Genomic DNA, 20,198 nt, shown 5'->3' with positions numbered 1-20,198 from the left:
GATTGTGCTATGGAAGTGCTATTTGTACTACGCTTGTGCAAATAGTAATACTGCTGTAATTTCCACAAACCCCTGCCTTCTATTTCCAACAAATCACGTTCCTCCCTCCTCAAAATATTGTTGAAGAGACTGCAGGCCTCTGAAAGCTTCACTCCACCAATCTCTACTACCTCCAAACACACCAACCATCTCCCACAGTGGTCCTTGCTTTGTTCTGGGCTGAGACTGGCTCTATTATCACTGCATTTGCCCCATCTTGATTACATAGCACGAGCAGTTCAAGGGCAGGCGCTGGTTGTCCCTTTCTTTGGATTTCTCTAACAGTGTCAGCGATTGCTTGGAGCCTGGAGTTGCCATTGAGTGATGTGACTCACTGATAGAAGGACCTGGTGGTCCCCAAGTCGCTGTCCCATGGTGCTTAGCACTCCTCTGTGTGAGCCACCAGTGAGCCCTTTATGATGGCTCCTGATGCTGCCTTCATACCTGACCCGGCCATTGTTTGACCTCCTCCTCTCTCCACTGCAGTGAGAGCTACTTGAGGCCAGGGACCCTTCTTAACAGACTATCTTGCGTGTAATCTAGTGTACTGTTTTAGGGATCAATTTAATTCCAATGATTTTGGTAATTTGGAGGGTGGCTGTGATGGGTGGTGCTCGAAGACACTGAGGTTCTAGTAGAGGCTTTAGCATGGTTGAAGGTAGTCAGGCACTGGCTGTGATGGTAACTATGGTTTTGGAGATGGAGCTAGGACAGAAATATGGATCTGTCATCTGCCTTGTGACCCACCGATCACACTCCATTTGGGCTGCAGCTGTTATCTGGTTATCTTGGCCAGGAATGTTACTCGGAGCTTCCTTAAAATCAGATAGTGTATTTGAAGACTTTTTTTTCCTTTCTCTCTCTCTCTCTCTCTCTTTTTTTTTTTTTTTTTGAGTCGGAGTCTCCCTCTGTCACCCAGGCGGAATGCAATGGTGTGATCTCAACTCACTGCAACCTCCACCTCCTGGGTTCAAGCAATTCTGCCTCAGCCTTCCAAATAACTGGGATTACGGGCACAGGCCACCATGTCTGGTTAATTTGTGTGTTTTTAGTGGAGACAGGGTTTCACCATGTTGGCCAGGCTGGTCTCAAACTCCTAATCTCAAGTGATCCACCCGTCTCGGCATCCCAAAATGCTGGGATTACAGGCGTGAGCCACAGCACCCGGCCTGTAGCCTTTTCTTACAGTTTATCATCCCAAAGGGAGATTTACCTGCTCAACATTTCCAAGTATGTTGAACTTTGACAAACTTGCTCCCCTTCCTCCGTGCCCAAGGGTGATAGCATGCTGGCAGCTAAGGCTGGGACGTGGTACTGGGAGCAGAGACACACCCAGCACACTGGGCCAGGATGCGATCAGATTCTAGGGTGGCAGGTCACAGGAACACAGATTTGGAGGGGAGGCCCTGGGTGACCAGCCCCTCCATCACCCAGCCAAGGCCCTCCATGTCTGATTGTGAGCTGCGGCCTCCTCAGTGAGCAGGTGGAGGTAGGCCACACGGTCCCTCTTACAGAAGTCCCCATGCAGAGTGGCGGACCCTGTGGCAGCCCCTGTCCAAGCTGCACCTTCCCCCTCAGTGGTATCCCTATGATTTCAGCCATGCCTATCCCCCAGGCCATGGGCCTCTCTGTTTCCTTGTTTGAATTCTAGGCCAAGAATGGACAACACTCAGCCTCTGCTCCTCCGTTCCTCTAAGAACAACTCAGGCTGGGCGCAGTGGTTCACGCCTGTAATCCCAACACTTTGGGAGGCTGAGGGGGGCAGATCACCTGAAATCAGGAGTTCGAGACCAGCCTGGCAAACATGGTGAAATCCCGTCTCTACTGAAAACACAAAAATTAGCTGGGCATGGTGGGCACCTGTAATCTCAGCTACTCGGGAGGCTGAGGCAGGAGAGTCACTTGAACCTGGGAGACGGAGGTTGCAGTGACCCGAGATCATGCCACTGCACTCCAGCCTGGGTGACAGAGTGAGACTCCATCTCAAAAAAAAAAACCAAAAAAACAAAAAAACAAAAAAAAACAAAACCCAAACCAAACTAAAAACAACTCAATTCAACTAAGATGACAGATGACGCAGCTGCGCCCCTGCCCTGTATGAGGTATTTCCACACCAAATTTCTAAACCCGTCCCCTCTGCAACACGGTGAAGGCTGTTATGTGAAGGCTTCATCCCCTTGCAGATGAAGGCAAGGCTCAGCAGGTGGAGTGATTTGCTCAAGGAAGTGGGAGGGCCACAATTCTACGCAGGCCTCCAAGTTCAGGGTTCTCTTTCCACAGCTGCCTCCCAGCTGGGACAGGTTGGCATTCTCACAAGGAAGGTTCCTATAGGCTAAGAGAACACACATGAGGAACCAGAGCTAGTCACACTTCCAGAGGTTCCGGCCTGGACTCAGAGGCCTCCTTGTGGCTCGGGCTGCCCCCAGGCCTGGCGTGTGCTTCTCGCCTGAGGCTGCCCCCAGGGCCTCAGAACTGGTGTACTCTTTCTTCTCCCTTGTCTGTCTGCATACCGCGTCCAGGGGAGAGCCCCTTCCATGGCCCTTGGAGAAACAGTGGCTAAGGATTGCTGAATGGACAGCTTCAGCCAAGGGCCTGTGCCCAAGCAGGGGCCGTTTCCCATAGCAGACCCTTATTGTAGATCCTGCAACACCCCCTCCTATGGATAGATCTCAGAACAAAAGGACACTCCTTTTCCCTTCTAGAGCAACCCAAACCCAGCACCCACTCCACGCTCAGTGCCTGAAAGTTGCTCCATCCCACACCTCCACTCCAGCAAGGGAGGCCCACCCCCTACTTCTCCCTGACTAGGAAGGGGAGTAGATAAAAATAAGGAGCTACAGAGACCACTAGAGATGGAAGAAATGAGAACCAAAGCAGAAGAGACCCCCCAGTTACCTCCATACACCTGAACACAGAAGGAGAATTCCATTTCTTGCGTTTGCGTTTAACTTGTCCAGTGTGCCCCAGTGCCCATGGGAGTGAATGGGAACAAATACAGGGGGCCTGCCTGCCTCTAGACATTGTGTGAAGTCCCCAAAGGACAGGAGCTATTTCTGGGGAGGGCTGGGAGGCCCAGGAATCCCCTAACTGAAGGAGGGGCAGACTCAGGGACCACTTCCAGGCAGCCAGGGCACGGGCCAGTGCTAGAGGACATAGCCCTGCTTTGCATATTTTATTATCAATAGTTCCTTCTTTCACTCTTGGTGTGACTCTATGCTCTATGACCAGTGGCTCTGCCCAGGTTTCGTAGATGAGGAAAGGATGACGTGATGCCTGACAGTTTGTAATGAACTCAGCATCTAGAATTTTGCGGAGTATTCCAGTGGAGTTCCCACGGGGAGCTGCTTTCCTTCAAGCCCAACTTTGAGTAAGGGGAGAAGAGCAGTGAGACGCGCCACTGCCATGCTGTGCTCCAGTCAGGATGGGGGCACAGGGAGAGGCTTCGTGTCCAAAGAGTGTGGCAAAGGGCAGCCAACGTCCTCCCCCTCCCTGCCCCCAACACACATACCCACATCCTCACCCCATCAAGGGCCGTAGAATTAGCCATCCAACCAGAATGATGCCTTTAATGCTCCCAGGATATTCATCTTATCCGAGAATGATTCATGGCAGCTATTATTTAAAATAATAAAAATATTCAACGCTGGGCACGGTGACTCATGCCTGTAATCCCAGCACTTTGGGAGGCTGAGGCAGGTGGATCACCTGAGGTCAGGAGTTCGAAACCAGCCTGGCCAACATGGCGAAATCCCATCTCTACTAAAGATACGGAAATTAGCCAGGTGTGGTGGCACGTGCCTGTAATCCCAGCTACACTGGAGGCTGAGGCAGAATTGCTTGAACCTGGGAGGCGGAGGTTGCAGTGAGCTGGGATCGTGCCACTGCACTCCAGCCTGGGTGACAGAGCAAGACTCTGTTTCAAAAAATAAATAAATAAATAAAAAATATTCAAGACAGTCAAAAGGAAAGATCAAAATGTTACGAAGGATGAGGGAAACAAGCTGAGATAAACATACAGGGCCCTGAGCTTCCTGTCAGCTAAAATAAGAAGGGGGAAACAATGTGTTCTAGAATCCTCAACGAGAAGCAGAGAATTTTCCCGAGATCAGATTCTGGTTTTTTTTTTTTTTGAGACAGGGTCTCGCTCTGTCGCTTGGGCTGGAGTGCAGTGGCGCAATCTTGGCTCACCGCAAGCTCCGCCTCCCAGGTTCACAGGATTCCCCTGCCTCAGCCTCCGGGGTAGCTGGGACTACAGGCGCCGCCACCACGCCCGGCTAATTTTTTTTGTGTTTTTTAGTAGAGATGGGGATTCACAGTGGTCTCAAGCTCCTGACCTCATGATCCGCCCGGCTCGGCCTCCCAAAGTGCTAGGATTACAGGCGTGAGCCACCGTGCCCGGCCCCAAGATCAGATTCTGAAAGGGATTTCTTGTGTGGACACACATGCCAAGAGAGATTTTTTTTTTTTTTTTTTTTTTTTTTGAGACGGAGTCTCGCTCTGTCGCCCAGGCTGGAGTGCAGTGGCCGGATCTCAGCTCACTGCAAGCTCCGCCTCCTGGGTTCACGCCATTCTCCTGCCTCAGCCTCCTGAGTAGCTGGGACTACAGGCGCCCGCCAGGTCGCCCGGCTAGATTTTTGTATTTTTAGTAGAGACGGGGTTTCACCATGTTAGCCAGGATGGTCTTGATCTCCTGACCTCGTGATCCGCCCGTCTCGGCCTCCCAAAGTGCTGGGATTACAGGCTTGAGCCACCGCGCCCGGCAGTTTTTTATATTTTTTAGTAGAGACGGGGTTTCATCGGGTTAGCCAGGATGGTCTCGATCTCCTGACCTTGTGATCCGCCCGTCTCGGCCTCCCAAAGTGCTGGGATTACAGGCTTGAGCCACCGCGCCCGGCCTTTTTTTTTTTTTTTTTTTTTTGAGACAGAGTTTCACTCTTGTTGCCCAGACTGAAGTACAGTGGTGCAATTGGCTCACTGCAACCTCTATTTTCCAGTGATTCTCCTGCCTCAGCCTCCTGAATAGCTGGGATTAGAGGTGCCTGCTACCACGCCCAGCTAATTTTTCTATTTTTGTATTTTTAGTAGAGACAGAGTTTCACCATGTTGGCCAGGCTGGTCTCGAACTCCTGACCTCGTGATCCGCCCACCTTGGTCTCCCAAAGTGCTGGGATTACAGGCGTGAGCCACCGTGCCCGGCCTGCCAACAGAGATTTTATGGAAGATGAAGAAGCAGCTTTTTTCGTGTGCCCATTTCTGAGAGTTATTCCAGGACTCACCAAGGGTATTGAAACTGAAGGAGTGGTAGTCTTTCTCCGAGTACAACATGGCTCGGTGGGGATAGAGGGGTAGAACCCAACCATACGTAGGCATAGAGGGATGGCATGTATGTTCCCAAGGTGTCACTTCTCTTAGCCAAACATTGTTTTGCTTATCTAAGTATGAATGCCAGTGATGGTATCAAATGGTCGGTGGCTGGGATCCAGCCCCTGTATTTTTGATCAGCTGATAGGATCCCAGAGGAAATATACACAGAGGCCGCCCTAACAAAACCCTTCTGTTGATGACTTCACACCTTTGGCACCGTGAGGCAGCGTGGTGGGCTAGTCTGGAGAGTCTGGTGCCTGAGGACTCCTGTGGCTGGAGAAGTGGCCCAAGGCCCGGAAACTTCCTTGGTACCAGCCCTGGGTCCACATCCTTATTACAATGGCCCTTTAGATCTTACCACATTCTCGGTAAGGAAGGGAGATCGGAGGCAGGGAATACCAAGGACAAGAGAGAAAGGGTGTCTCTGAATGATCCAGGGCAGAACTGGCCAGGTGCCATCCCTGGACTCCTAGGTCATGACCGAGAAACTCAGAGGAGGAGAAAGGGTGAGAAAAAGTGAGCAAGTTACTTAAAGTTTCTCTTCTCCTTTGGACTATAAGCTCCCTGTGTCTGTTTCTGGTCTCCTGTGCCCAGCAGAAGGTATGGGACCTAGTGAATGTTCAATAAATAGTTTTTGGGAAAAGAGCCCGAGGGGGCTGGAGTCCAGGTATTGGGAGGCTGTGAGGGAAGAGGCGGTTGGATCAGTAAGTCTGGAAGGAGAAGTGGGGAGCTAAAGTTCCCGGAAGGCAGGTCACTCTCAGAGGCCCATGGGAATGACATCAGGGGGAGACTCCCAGAGTGGGCCTCATGGCACCTTTCTTCTCACCAGTGGTCAGAATGGCCCCAGGACTGCAGCCCACCAGATTTGTCAAGGACACAAAAAATGGAGTCAGAGAAGTCTCCCCCAGCCCCTAGCCCTGTGAACCCACCATTCCAGGCAGTGTCAGTGTCTCTGCTCCAACAGGTATGTGCCCATGGTCCTAACCGCCTGGCACTGGTCAGTCCTAGCTGGGTATGGAGCTCCCCTTTGAGAACAGGGCTGTGCCAGGACTGTGGGAGACCAAGTAGTAGCTCTGATGGTTCTCACTTGGACAGCAACCAGCTTAGTCCTACTAACCTGGGTCGTCCACCTGAGCGGGTAGAAGGGAGCTTCCCTGAGCCAAGGAAGAATGCTGAGTTCAGGCCACAGGCAGAAAGAAACAGAACACAGAGAAGATTCCAGGAAAACAGGAAATCTGCTCCCAGTACACACCACCTCCCTCGTGGAAGCAAAGAGGAAGAGGCAGAGTTCTAGAGCCATGTCCCAAATGAGGTGAGCAGGATCCAGGTTTTTCAGGTCCTATTTACGGACTCACAATAGTCATGGAGTTAGAGCTGGAAGAAACCTTAGAGGCCATCTAATCTAGCACATGCATTTGATGAAACTGAATTTGCTGATGAAATTGAAGCTCAGGTCATGAGATGAGGAACAGCTTGAACTCTGGGAGTAGGCTGTTTGGGTTTGAATTCTGTGTGACTCACTTCATACTGCATATTGGCTTGAGACAACTTAAATCTTCATGAGCCTTTCCTCATCAGCAAAATATGCTTAATTATAGCTACCCTGTAAAGTGGCTGAGAAAATCAAGTAAGGCCCATATGCTAAAAGTACCTCGTACAGTGCTTAGCATACAGGTGCCCCTGACCCTGAGTTCTAGCCAAGAAAACGAATACAGAAGAAATGTCTACTGTTTTCAGACCTGGCTCATAACCCTTTCTGCTCAACATTCTGTGCTCTCTTCTCTGATCAGCACAGTGGATCCAGCAGAGAAGCTCAAATCTAGAAGAGGTTTGCGGGGTGACCAGGAGGGAGGGAGCATGGGTTCCTGAACGCACAGGCAGAACTTCATTCACCCCTCCACAGACCACACTGCTTTGCTACAGGAGTTTGGTGACTGTGGTAAACTGCTGAAAGTCTGGGCTTGTTTCTCACAGCTGTTAGCCTACTCTACTTGGCAACAGAGAATTATGAGCTGGGAAAGCACAAAATGGCGATATGGAAATTGCTTTTAAAAATTCAATTTAGGCTGGGCATAGTGGCTCATGCCTGTAATCCCAGCACTTTGAAGGGTCTCGTTCTGCGGACCTTGTTACCTTCTTGGAAGATAAGTCTAGTGCCTCAGTAGAAGCGGTTACCGTTTAGATTGGTGCTGCCCAACAGAACTTCCTGCAATGATAGACACGTCCTATGTACCTGCACTGTACATTACTATGTGTACAGGTCGCATACAGCTACTGAGTGCTTGAAATGTGACACCCGAGGAACTAGATGTTTAACTTTAGAGTTAAGCCCCTGGGTTCTCACGCCAGCACAGGTACTTTAGAAAAATTTGTATAATTTCTACTGATGGTCAATGAACTCATACCAGTTTAAAAGCTTTCTTGGCTGCATTCAACACAATATGGTCAGAAATTTTAGAACGCGTACCTTTTTTTTTTTTGAGATGGAGTCTCACTCTGTCGCCCAGGCTGCAGTGCAGTGGCGCCATCTCAGCTCACTGCAAGCTTCGCCTCCTGGGTTCACGCCATTCTCCTGCCTCAGCCTCCTGAGTAGCTGGGACTACAGGCGCCCACCACCATGCCCGGCTAATTTTTTGTGTTTTTAGTAGAGAGGGGGTTTCACCATGTTAGCCAGGATGGTCTTGATCTCCTGACCTCGTGATCCACCCGCCTCGGCCTCCCAAAGTGCTGGGATTACAGGCGTGAGCCACTGCGCCCGGCCTTTTTTTTTTGAGACAGAGTCTCACTCTGTTGCCCAGGCTAGTGTGCAACGCCGCGATCTCGGCTCACTGCAACCTCCACCTCCTGAGTTCAAATGATTCTCCTGCCTCACCCTTCCGAGTAGCTAGGACTACAGGCGCCCACCACCACGCCTGGCTAATTTTTGTATTTTGAGTAGAGACGGGGTTACTAATTTTCAGTGGGTGAATCTGAATGAATTGGCTGAAAGGGTAATTATATTGTTTGAATTGCTAACAATCCTCGACAAACTATTCATTTTTTTTTTTTTTTTTTTGAGACGGAGTCTCGCTCTGTCGCCCGGGCTGGAGTGCAGTGGCCGGATCTCAGCTCACTGCAAGCTCCGCCTCCCGGGTTTACGCCATTCTCCTGCCTCAGCCTCCCGAGTAGCTGGGACTACAGACGCCCGCCACCTCGCCCGGCTAGTTTTTTGTATTTTTTAGTAGAGACGAGGTTTCACCGTGTTAGCCAGGATGGTCTCGATCTCCTGACCTCGTGATCCGCCCATCTCGGCCTCCCAAAGTGCTGGGATTACAGGCTTGAGCCACCGCGCCTGGCCACTATTCATTTTAAATACATCTCACCACAACCACCCACCTCACCACAACCACTCACCTCACCACAACCACTCACCTTTCCACTCCCCACCCTCTTATGGGCAGCCAAGGAGCTTTATTTGGGGACCATGCTCAGGAACACAGGCAGCGGGACTAAGGCCCACAGAGATGATTCCAGGCGTTCAGGGCCCCATGGCCCTTGCAACCAACCAGCTTTGCTACCAGCCCTTCCCAGATGCAACTCCATCGCTGGATATCCAGGTCCCAAAGCCATTCCAGGATATCTCACTCCCTTCCCAGAGAACTGTTTGATACACGAAGAGTTTTACAAAATCCAAAATAATTTTATTCACATTTTCAGATTTTTGCTTCCACAAGGTGTTCAGCAAACATGCTAAGGCGACAGAATGTCTAGTTGGTCACGACATGCAACGCTGACCACTCAACTGATGACAGCAGTGACCACGCCCACCTGAGCTACCAGCCCCACAGCACAAAGGGGGTTTGCGGGAACACACCAAACCACACAGCAACCAGCAACCTGAGGTAGGTCTCTTTACAGTACAAAAACTTCTACGCCAGTGTGAGACACTGATTAGCAAGAGCTGCTTCAAGTTGCAGACTTTGGGGGGAGAGAGAGAGAGAGACTGTGCGACAACTGCGGTGAGAAAGGAAAACAGACCCACGGAATCCTGAGCCCTGCCACTGAACTGTGGAGGTGTGGGAAGAGGCAAATGAAAAAGTGCCACCTCAAAAAGCAGCAGTTGGCTCCAGGGCTTGGAACCAACAGGTCTTGGAGCTGGAGAGCTCTGTGCAGTGGCCAGCTGTAGGAACCTGAGGCAGTGGGACTCTCTGTGGATAGACTGATTCTTGTTTAGAAACAACAGCAAAAAGAAGAAGGCAGGAAAGAAACTCCCTGGCTTGGAGGAATGTCTCTGTGATTCCCATTCCCAATGGAGGGAATGAAAAGGGGCCCGGGCTTCGCCCCGCTGCTCTCCTGACAGGAACAGTAAGTGACACCAGGACAGAAGGCAGGAGCCCTGAGAACTCACGGCGCTCTGCATGGTCTCCCGCTGCCCACCCCACTCCACCCACCCCTGGAGTGGCCATGGGGAGGTGGCAGAGGGGGCTGTCGGAGGGCCCACTGTTGCCACACGTCTTCCTTTGGACACCCAGAAAACCTGGCACCGTGAAACCACCAGCTAGAGAAGAATGAAATTCTACCCTTCCTACAGTCTAATAGCAAAACCAGATCTCTAGTACAGCAAACTGTACAAAAATGATAGAAAGGAATATGCACTGTTATTAGCACAGTGCTTATTTTAATATAAAATAAACAGCTTACATTTTCACTGTAAATATAGGCTATGTACAGAATTATATATAGATATAGCTACACGTATAAAGCTTCATTATAGGCCTCTGATACAATTATAATAACGGTTCCCTGAACCTTTTAGAGTGCAATTAAGAACAAAAACTAAATTTTGTTTACATGAATATGGAATAAATACAATAATCAAAATATGACTCTCCCTAAAAGTGAAACACACAAGCCAATCCGGAACTGCTGTGCGAAAGATAAAATCGAGAAAGGCAAGGTTTCCGTAGGAGGACGCGATGAGGGGCCCGCCCCAGGCAGGGAATGGCAATGCTCTAAAGAAAAGAGACTTCGTCAACAGGGAGGAGTCAGCCCTTGACAGCGACCTTGTTCTCTGCAGCAGCAAACATGGCATAGAATCGGGAACTGTCGTTGGACAGAAGGACCGATGGGGTGTCAAACTCCACCACCTGCAAAAGGAGACGCTGTCAGGACGCAGCTCTGGGTCATGCAGGGTGATTCAGAGGATCCACTGCTCAGGAAGGGAGGGAAGTCCCAATGCCCCCTGAGGGTAGAATCTGGGGACAATTCAACAAGCCCTGAGTGCACCTCTCCCCTTATTTTTTTATTTTCAACTATCCAGGGTGTAAGGGAAAGGACAGAGAAAACGACTTCCAGCATTTTTACAGTATGTGGTTTTGCCTAATAAAGTATTCTCATAGCAAAAAAAAAAAAAAAAAAAAAAAAAAAAGAGAAAACGACTTCCAGACCTCCTTCACATAAATCCAAATTCCTTCAGCCTTGGGAGTGAAGGAACCAACCAACCAGGTCTATAAACTGCAGGAGGCTGGTGGCTCACACCTGTAATCTCATCACTTTGGGAGGCTGAGGCGGGCAGATCGCCTGAGGTCAGGGGTTCAAGACCAGCCTGGCTAACATGGTGAAACCCTGTCTCCACTAAATATTCAAAAATTATCCTGGCATGGTGGTGGGCGCCTATAATCCCAGTGACTTGGGAGGCTGAGGCAGGAGAATCGCTTGAACGCAGGAGGTAGAGGTTGCAGTGAGCTGAGACTACACTGCTGCACACCAGGTCTAGGCAACAAAGTGAGACTATCTCAAAAAAATAAAACAAAATAAAATAGAAAACAACAGGCTGGGTGCGGTGGCTCATGCCTGTAATCCCAGCACTTTGGGAAGTCGAGGCAGGTGCATCACCTGAGGTCAGGAGTTCGAGACCAGCCTGACCATCATGGTGAAACCCTGTCTCTAGTAAAAATACAAAAATCAGCTGGGTGTGGTGGCAGGCACCTGTAATCCCAGCTACTGGGGAGTCTGAGGCAGGAGAATTGCTTGAACCTGGGAGGCAGAGGTTGCAGTGAGCAGAGATCGTGCCATTGCACTCAAGCCTGGGCAACAAGAGCGAAACTCAGTCTCAAAAATAAATAAATAAATAAATAAATAAATAAATAAATAAAATAAAATAAACTGCAGGGGAGAGAAGTTGCAGCTGAAGTCAAGGGCACACCAGACAAATGTCATTTTGTTATACAAGCTGATCTAACCCTGTAGAGGGAAATGGAAGAGCTCAGAATGTCTAGTTGTCAGGGAAAAAAAAGGAAGTCAGGGAGTGACTTAGTCAAGTGGCCATTCCTATGATGGACATCTATGCAGCCACGGAAAATCACGTGGCAGCAGAACCCTGAATGATATGCTGGCAGAACCCACCTCCTGTGACAGAGGCTGAAATGCATATACCCAACTATCTCAGCCTCCCCCGCCACAGGGCAAAGGCATGGAACATAACGTTGGTTAAGGAGATGTAAGAGGAAGTCTCCTTGGTGCTTCTAGGAGAGGGTGTCCTGCCCAGTGGACACGCCACGAGCAGAACGTGAACGTGTCCTTTCTTTGGACACATGTCCTTCCTTTGGTTGGGTACTTGAGCAGGCATCCTGTACCAGCAGGGGAAGGTGAGTACTGGCTGAGAGTGACGCAGAGCCCCACACTGCTGGGCTGCACAAAAACCAACCCTCCGCCCTCCCGTTTGCCATGTGGGATAACAAAATCCTATCCTCCAAACCCCTTTTAGTCTGGTATTTTGTGTCTACAGCAGAGAGCATCCCATCTGTTGGAGTCTGTGTGCAGATGCATGAAAAACACAGGGTAAGTCAGTGTATTACAATGCTCATCTCTGGGGGCAAATGGCTTACCATCCTGTTTTTGCCTTTATGCTTTTTTGGTGTTTTTTTTTTTTTTTAGGCTTTCCTAAAATTACAAGAAAATTTTAATTAGCAAGAAAAAAATTAGGGAAAGAGAAGGATAGAGTCTCTCATAAAGAGTGAATCGGCTCCCCACTCCAAAACATCAAGCCAACTATAGAAAGAAAGGGATCTCAATTTGTGTCCTTAAGAAATAATTTCTGGCTGGGCATGGTGGCTTGTGCCTGTAATCCCAGCACTTTGGGAGGCCGAGGTGGGTGGATCACCTGAGGTCAGGAGTTCAAGACCATCCTGGCCAACATGGTGAAACCCTGTCTCTACTAAAAATACAAAAATTAACCAAGCATGGTGGCACATGCCTGTAATCCCAGCTGCTCGGGAGACTGAGGCAGGAGGATCACTTGAACCCTGGAGGCGGAGGCTGCAGTGAGTCGAGATTACATCACTATACTCCAGCCTGGGCGACAGAGCAAGATTCTGGCTCAAAAAAAAGAATTTCCCAGAAGATGTGCTTGGTCCCATCTATTATACCTTACTAGGCTCTATTTTAATACTTACGTACAAAGTAGTAGCTCAATATATCTTATGTATGACAGAATCTCAGTAAACACTTAGTTTAAGGCAAACAAAGATAGTCACAAAAAACACTAGTGTGAAAATAATTTCAAGATGAGGAGAAAAATCCTTAGCCCCCAATTTCTCTCAATTCAGCTTTGAAGCCCAGGCTGAACCTGCCCTGTTTAACACTTTCTCAATATTTCTCCACAATTTAGACAGTGTGCTGGCAGTGGGGTTGCTGGCCTGTGGCTGAGTCCTGTCCCATCTCCTCCACTTCCTTTTTTAAAATCCCATAAATTTTTATCAATTTTTATTGTTTCCTTTTTTTTTTTTTTTTTTGGAGATGGTCTTACTCTGTCACCCAGGCTGCAGTGCAGTGGCACTATCTCGAATCACTGCAATCTCTGCTGCCTCCCAGGGTTAAATGATCCTTCCACCTCAAATTCCTTAGTAGCTGGGATTACAGGTGTGTGCCACCATGACTGGCTAATTTTTTGTATTTTTGGTAGAGACAGGGTTTTGCCATGTTGCCCAGGCTGCTCTCGAACACCTGAGCTCAGGCAATCTGTCCACCTCGGCCTCCCAAACTGCTGGGATTACAGGCATGAGCCACTGCACCCGGCCTACTCCACTTCCTATGGACTTTCCCTGAGACTTCGTCTCCTCATCTGTAAAGTAGAATTCACGCGGCCGGGCGCGGTGGCTCAAGCCTGTAATCCCAGCACTTTGGGAGGCCGAGGCGGGCGGATCACGAGGTCAGGAGATCGAGACCATCCTGGCTAACATGGTGAAACCCCGTCTCTACTAAAAAATACAAAAAACTAGCCGGGCGACGTGGCGGGCGCCTGTAGTCCCAGCTACTCGGGAGGCTGAGGCAGAATGGCGTAAAACCCGGGAGGCGGAGCTTGCAGTGAGCTGAGATCCGGCCACTGCACTCCAGCCTGGGCGACAGAGCAAGACTCTGTCTCAAAAAAAAAAAAAAAAAAAAAAAAAAGTAGAATTCACGCTATGTCTCTCTCTAGGTTGTTGTGATGACTGATTGAATTTTGAGAGACTGTATGTAAAGCACTAAGCATAGTGCCTGATACACAGTAAACATTCAATAGAAGTAGCCATTGTAGTAGCTGTTGTTGTGGTAGCTTCTACAATAGAAGACATGTTACCCATTATAAATGCCTTGCTATTTCCTCCAAATTATTAATTTACTTTTATCCTAGGGGCACACAAAGGAGGTATTTGTCTAACATAAATGTACTTAACATCACCTGTGCAAAGAACTGTAGTGCTAAACACTGCTGGGCCCTAAAGATGAACGAGCAGTGACTCTGCCCTCAGAGAGCGTTCAGGGAGTTTTCTAGGGAGACAGGGCATTGCACAATTCCTATCACCTGAGGCAGAAGAGCTACAAGAGAGGTACAGATACAGCCTAGGGCAGCTGAGGCAGCCAGGAGGGTTCATGGAGGCTTTGGCATCTGGGCCATGTCATTCTTCAGGGACAGGCAAGTTGTGAGCAGGTGGATATGGGGGAGAGAAGGGCAAAGGGCCTTTTAGGTAGATGGAACTGTCTGAGTAAAGACAAATAAAAAGCTTGGAGAATGCAAGATGTCCATAGCCAATGGCGCCTGTAAGGGAAGAGTGGAAAATGAAGAAGGCAAGGCTAGGGCCAGGCTATGGGAACGCCTGAAACAACAGGGTAAGAAGTTTGGCGCCGCTACGTGATTGCAAAAAAGCAAACATGTGCTGGCTGGTCTCAACAGGCCTCTGTGGGGGTGATCATTGTGTATGTGAATGAGTCACTGAGTATCTATACTCTCTGACCCAAGTATGCCAGGGGTGATCATTGTGGATGTGAATGAGCCACTGAGTACATGTACCAGGGATAATTGTGTATGTGAATGAGTCACTAAGTATCTGTACTCTCTGGCCCAAGTATGCCAGGGGTGATCATTGTGGATGTGAATGAGTCACTAAGTACATGTACTCTCTGACTTAAGTCAAAGTGTCACTACTCACAAGCAACAAAAGGACAAATAGTAAAGTAAAATGAGAACCCCATCAGAGTGTGCCTGAGTAATCTTGTGATTAGGAGGCTGCATCCTTCCCAATAGCAACTAAATAGAGTTGCTGCAAGTGCTTATCTGAATGCCCAGAACGCTATCAAGATGGCAATCAGTCCATCCCTGCCAGGAGCCAGTTTCCTCCCAGATGTGCCAAGCCAAAGTCCCTGAAGGACTCGGTACCTGTCCCTGGGCCAGCACCATAATCCTATCGGAGCCTAGAACCGTGTGCAGGCGATGGGCAATGGTCAGCATGGTACAGTCTGCAAATGCTTCTCTGATGGTCTCTTGAATCAGTAAGTCTGTCTCTGTGTCCATGGCAGCTGTGGCTTCATCTAAAATCAGAATCTGCCAGAGAAGCAGAAGAGAAAGAAACTCGATTAAATTCCTTAAGCTTTCTGGTTAATCTAGATTTTACTAAAATGTATTTGATTATTAAGTTTTATATCATCTACTGTTTTTTTCTAAGTACGCATATATGTAAAAAAATCCTTTTACTTAGAAGTGATACAACTTCAAAACCATGTTTGCCTTGATTTCCATAACAGCATATTTGCATAATACTGATCTAGGCTGGGCTCACGCCTGTAATCCCAGCACTTTGGGAGGCCGAGGCAGGCAGATCACGAGGTCAAGAGATCGAGACTATCCTGGCCAATATGGTGAAACCCTGTCTCTACTAAAAATACAAAAATTAGCCAGGTGTGGTGGCGCGCACCTGTAGTCCCAGTTACTCAGGAGGCGGAGGCAAGACAATCGCTTGAATCCAGGAGGTGGAGGTTGCAGTGAGCCAAGATCACACCACTGCACTCCAGCCTGGGCAACAGAGCAAGACTCTGTCTCAAAAACCAAACCAAACCAAACCAAACAAAACTAATCAAATACTTGCCCCTACATGCTCTGTGACAGTGAGTATGTGCAATTAATCCTTTTTTTCCCTTGAATCCAGTATGGCTGGTAACATTAATCTTTCTGGACATTCCTTTTCCTGTTTGTAAATGAAGGGGTTGGATTTGATGACCTTAAAGTCTCTTGCAGTTTTAAAATCTATATCGGCCGGGCTTGGTAGCTCATGCCTGTAATCCCAGCACTTTGGGAGGCCAAGGCAGGCGGGTCATGCGGTCAGGAGTTCAAGACCAGCCTGGTCAACATGGTGAAACCCCGTCTCTACTAAAAATACAAAAATTAGTCTGGCATGGTGGCGGGCGCCTGTAATCCCAGCTACTCAAGAGGCTGAGGCAGGAGAATCGCTTGAACCTGGGAGGTGGAGGTTGCAGTGAGCCGAGATTGTGCCACTGCATTCCAGCCTGGGGACAAAGCAAGACTCCGTCTCAAAAAAAAAAAAAAAACTTCTATGTCTATGGTTTGCAGTCGTACAAAACTACTCAATGGCCAGAAACAAAAGTCAGTCTTGGATGAAGTTAACAACAAAGCAACCCCTGTTCTCCCTCCCCAAAACCCGATATACCCAGAACCAATATACCCAAACTCGATATACCCAAACCGATATACCCCAAAACCGACACACCAGAACCCGACCCTGACATACCCAAACCCAACATACCCGAACCTGATATACCCAAACTGTGTCAGGGTTAGAGTTCTCACTGGCCATGCTCTTAGAAAGTGCCAACAGGGTTCACAGCCAGGAATACCTTTGGACCCCACTGCGTCAGGGAAAGGCTGCACTAAAACGTTCCCATTCTCTGCTGCCGCCCCTTCCCTGCCAACCACGAACTGCCTTACCTTACAGTGGCGGAGCAGGGCTCTTGCTATGCACAAAAGCTGCCGTTCCCCCACTGAGAAGTTATCCCCGTTCTCCATCACTTCAGATTCAAGTTTCAGAGGTAGCTGAGCAATCTAGGGAAAAGGAAAGTAGAGATCAGAGGGGTAAGAAACTAAGCTGAATTTCCTGAAAATCCAAGGACAACAAGAAATTATTCTGAAACAGATGAAAGAACTATTAGCCAAGAACCTGTCTCATCTGGAACGAAGGTGCAGGTGTACTGATCATGCGCACTAAGACCCACTTCCAAGGCAGTCCATGATTTCAATAGACTATTCTGTTAGCTTTATACCATTAAAACATCCCAGAAATTCCCATGATTTCATGTCCCCAAAATCCAGTCAGATAGTGGGCCTTGAGTTTTGGTTCTGAAAATACGGTCATGCAATAGGAAATAGAGTAAGGAAAAGTACTCTCCTTTTGAAGTCCAAAGCCGTAGGCCCGTGACTGTGAAACATTTTTTGTAAGCTGCAGAACTTACTCTTCAAATGAGAGGAATCCCGATAGAGGAAAGGAAAAAACAGAGCTCATCTACTAATAGTTGAATTAGGGCAGGGGATCCTGGGCCTGACTCAACCCAGGCACACCAGAGACCTCACCCCAGGCCAGGGGTATCAATCTGTACACTACAGCTGCTCGTGCGGGCCTACTGAGTTATCCCAAAAGGTCTGCGGTCCTTATGCATACTGTGTGCTTTCTGCAGACTCAATACATTATGTATCATTTTTTTTTTTTTGAGACAGAGTTTTGCTCTTCTTGCCCAGGCTGGAGTGCAGTGGTGCGATCTCAGCTCACTGAAACCTCTGCCTCCTGGGTTCAAGCGATTCTCCTGTCTCAGCCTCCTGAGTAGCTGGGATTACAGGTGCATACCACCACACCCAGCTAGTTTTTGTATTTTTAGTAGATACAGGGTTTCATCATATTGGTCAGGCTGGTCTCGAACTCCTGACCTCAGATGATCCACCTGCCTCAGCCTCCCAAAGTGCTGGGATTACAGGTGTGAGCCACTGCACCTGGCCACGTTATCTATCTTTTGCATACATGTGGATGCTTCAAAGTATGTTACACTGTCATGACTAATAAAACAAATTAAAAGCATCACTTAATTCTAAGTAGTTGTCATTACTATCTTCAATCAATGGATAGTGCAAGGCCAAAATGACCGTGGGCAGTGTGGGAGGTGGGACCGGGAGAGATCAGTTTTTCCCAGGTGTCTGGAAGACTTAGAGAACCCTGCCACGAAGCCTTCGTCCACAGGCATCCTGGCGGCACAGCCAGACCAGACAGGGTGTGGCAATGGCACCGCCGTGCTTCCACCCTCACCATCCCAGCACGGCTCCCCCAGGCTCTTCACTTACACATTCTTTCATGTGTGTCCTCTCCAGGGCATCCCAAATCTGGTCTTCAGTGTACTGGTTGAAGGGGTCCAAATTTGATCTAGGGAGAAACACAGGAATTTCTCAGTGGTCCTGTCCTGAAGTGACCTACTGGCAAAGGCTGTCTGTGGAAGATGTTTAACACACATGCACAGGGAGAGAAGACTCCAAACCCTGACGAACACAGACGGCTCATTCCCCAACCAGCCAGATGGGAGCTCTGACTGCACACTGGGCCACCTCCTCATCTCCATAAAACTTGATTTATTCTTTTATTATTTTTACTATGTAAATAATACTAGTTATAGAACAATTTATAAATGCAAATATCGGCAAATATCCTTCTAGATTTTTTCCTGTGCATGTATTTGTTAAAATACATCTTTCAGGTGGGTGCGATGGCTCATGCTTGTAATCCCAGCACTTTGGGAGGCCAGGGCAGGTGGATTACTAGAGGTCAGGAGTTTAAGACCAGCCTGGCCAACATGGTGAAACCCTGTCTCTACTAAAAATACAAAAATTAGCCAGGCGTGGTGGTGGGCGCCTGTAATCCCAGCTACTCGGGAGGCTGAGGCAGGAGAATTGCTTTAACCTGGGAGGCAGAGGTTGCAGTGAGCTGAGATCACACCACTGCACTCCAGCCTGGGCGACAGAATGAGACTCCATCTCAATAAACAAAACAAAACAAAACAAAATAAAATAAAATAAAATAAAATAAAATAAAATAAAATACATCTCTCCGTACATACAAACTTAGAAAAGCACCCTCTTTCTCTTGGTCTACTGGGTTCACAGCCCTGTCATTGAGCATGGGGCTCCACGACAGCTGGCCTGACCAGGAAAAGAAACGGATCCAGTAGAAGGGTAGAGGAAGAAGGAGAGAGAGAATAAAGGACAAGTCAAGAAAAAGGCAATTTCCTGGCACAGAAGACCAGTTTGGGGGCCATTTTTGCTTACTGTGCCAACAGTATCTACCTCAAGGAAATCAGAGGCGATACCAAAAGAACGAGACTATTTTTTTTTTTTTAGTCTCTGTAACCCAGACCGGAGTGCAGTGGTATAATCTCGGTTCATTGCAACGTCTTCCTCTTGAGATCCAGCTATCCTCCCACCTAAGCCTCTTGAGTAGCTGGGACTACAGGCGCACGCCATGTAATTTTTGTATTTTTTTGTAGAGATGGGGTTCTGCTATGCTGCCCAGGCTGGTCTCAAATTCCAGCGCTCAAGCTCAAGTGATTAGCCTACCTTGGCCTCTCAAAATGCTGGGATTACAGGCATGAGCCACTGTGTCCGGCCAGGACTAGAAATGTTTAGGACAGGAGAAAATTATCTTTGCCACTGAGGATGAGGGTGGAGAGCTGGTGGTAGAACAGGTATTTGGTGGAAAACTGGGATGTTACAGTAATTGTGGCTGTCTTGTCTTGATCTACACATAACATTTGGAGGTCTAATAATCTGAAAAGTATTAAGAATAATTTGCTTTGCTCATAAAATTATGTCTGGCATGTGGGAAACAGGAAAATCTCTGGGAGAAACATGGACTTTTGCTCTATGCCACACACCTGTCTCCATACCTGGGGTTACTAATTACAGGCATGCAAATACAATCACGTCATTATCACAGAACTCTGGTGAGAGGGGGAGAGCAGGCCGGCACTGCCTCATTTCTGCTTTTTGGGCGTCTCTCGATCTCCTGGGAGATTCTGACCCGCCCTGCTCTCCGGTGCCTCTTGCCCTTTGCACAGCACTTTTCCCGCGTGGAACATGCTCGCTTCTCACTAGCCCTGGCCTAGGAAGTGTTGTTTAATACTGTACAGTTTAATGGGTTGAACTGTGTCTCCCCAAAAGACACCTAAGTACCTAAGAATGTGACCTTATTTGGAAATAGGGTAATTTGCAGATGTAATTAGTTGAGATGAGGTCATACCACAGTAATAGAGAAGGGTGGGCCTTTAATCTCATATGACTGGTCCTGATGAGAGATGGCCATGTGAAGGCAGAGAAACACTGGGAGGGCATCATGTGACAATGGAGGCAGAGGCCAGAGGGTGCATCCGCAAGCCAAGGAATGCCAAAGATGGCCTCAACTACCAGAAGCTGGAAGAGGCAAGGAAGGGTCCTTCCCTACAGGTTTCACTGGCAG

At 48.5% G+C, this 20,198-nt stretch overlaps 1 protein-coding gene across 10 annotated transcripts in view; it reads right to left on the bottom strand.

Moving 5' to 3' along the window:
- Positions 1-9,061: 9,061 nt before the first annotated feature.
- ABCC5 (ATP binding cassette subfamily C member 5) overlaps positions 9,062-20,198 on the bottom strand; it is a 95,722-nt gene continuing 84,585 nt past the window's right edge. For all 10 annotated transcript variants that reach the window (XM_010366200.2, XM_030931419.1, XM_030931377.1 and 7 more), the window contains 4 exons: positions 18,038-18,116; positions 16,640-16,753; positions 15,077-15,241; positions 9,062-10,529 (listed from right to left, as the gene is read on the bottom strand). In XM_010366200.2, the coding sequence (XP_010364502.1) occupies positions 10,428-10,529; positions 15,077-15,241; positions 16,640-16,753; positions 18,038-18,116 (460 nt within the window). In that variant the 3' untranslated portion in view covers positions 9,062-10,427. The remainder of the gene's footprint in view (positions 10,530-15,076; positions 15,242-16,639; positions 16,754-18,037; positions 18,117-20,198) is intronic.

This window comes from Rhinopithecus roxellana, chromosome 1 (assembly GCF_007565055.1).
Source record: "Rhinopithecus roxellana isolate Shanxi Qingling chromosome 1, ASM756505v1, whole genome shotgun sequence".
Lineage (NCBI taxonomy): Eukaryota > Metazoa > Chordata > Mammalia > Primates > Cercopithecidae > Rhinopithecus > Rhinopithecus roxellana.
This window is presented reverse-complemented; position numbering and strand designations above follow the sequence as displayed.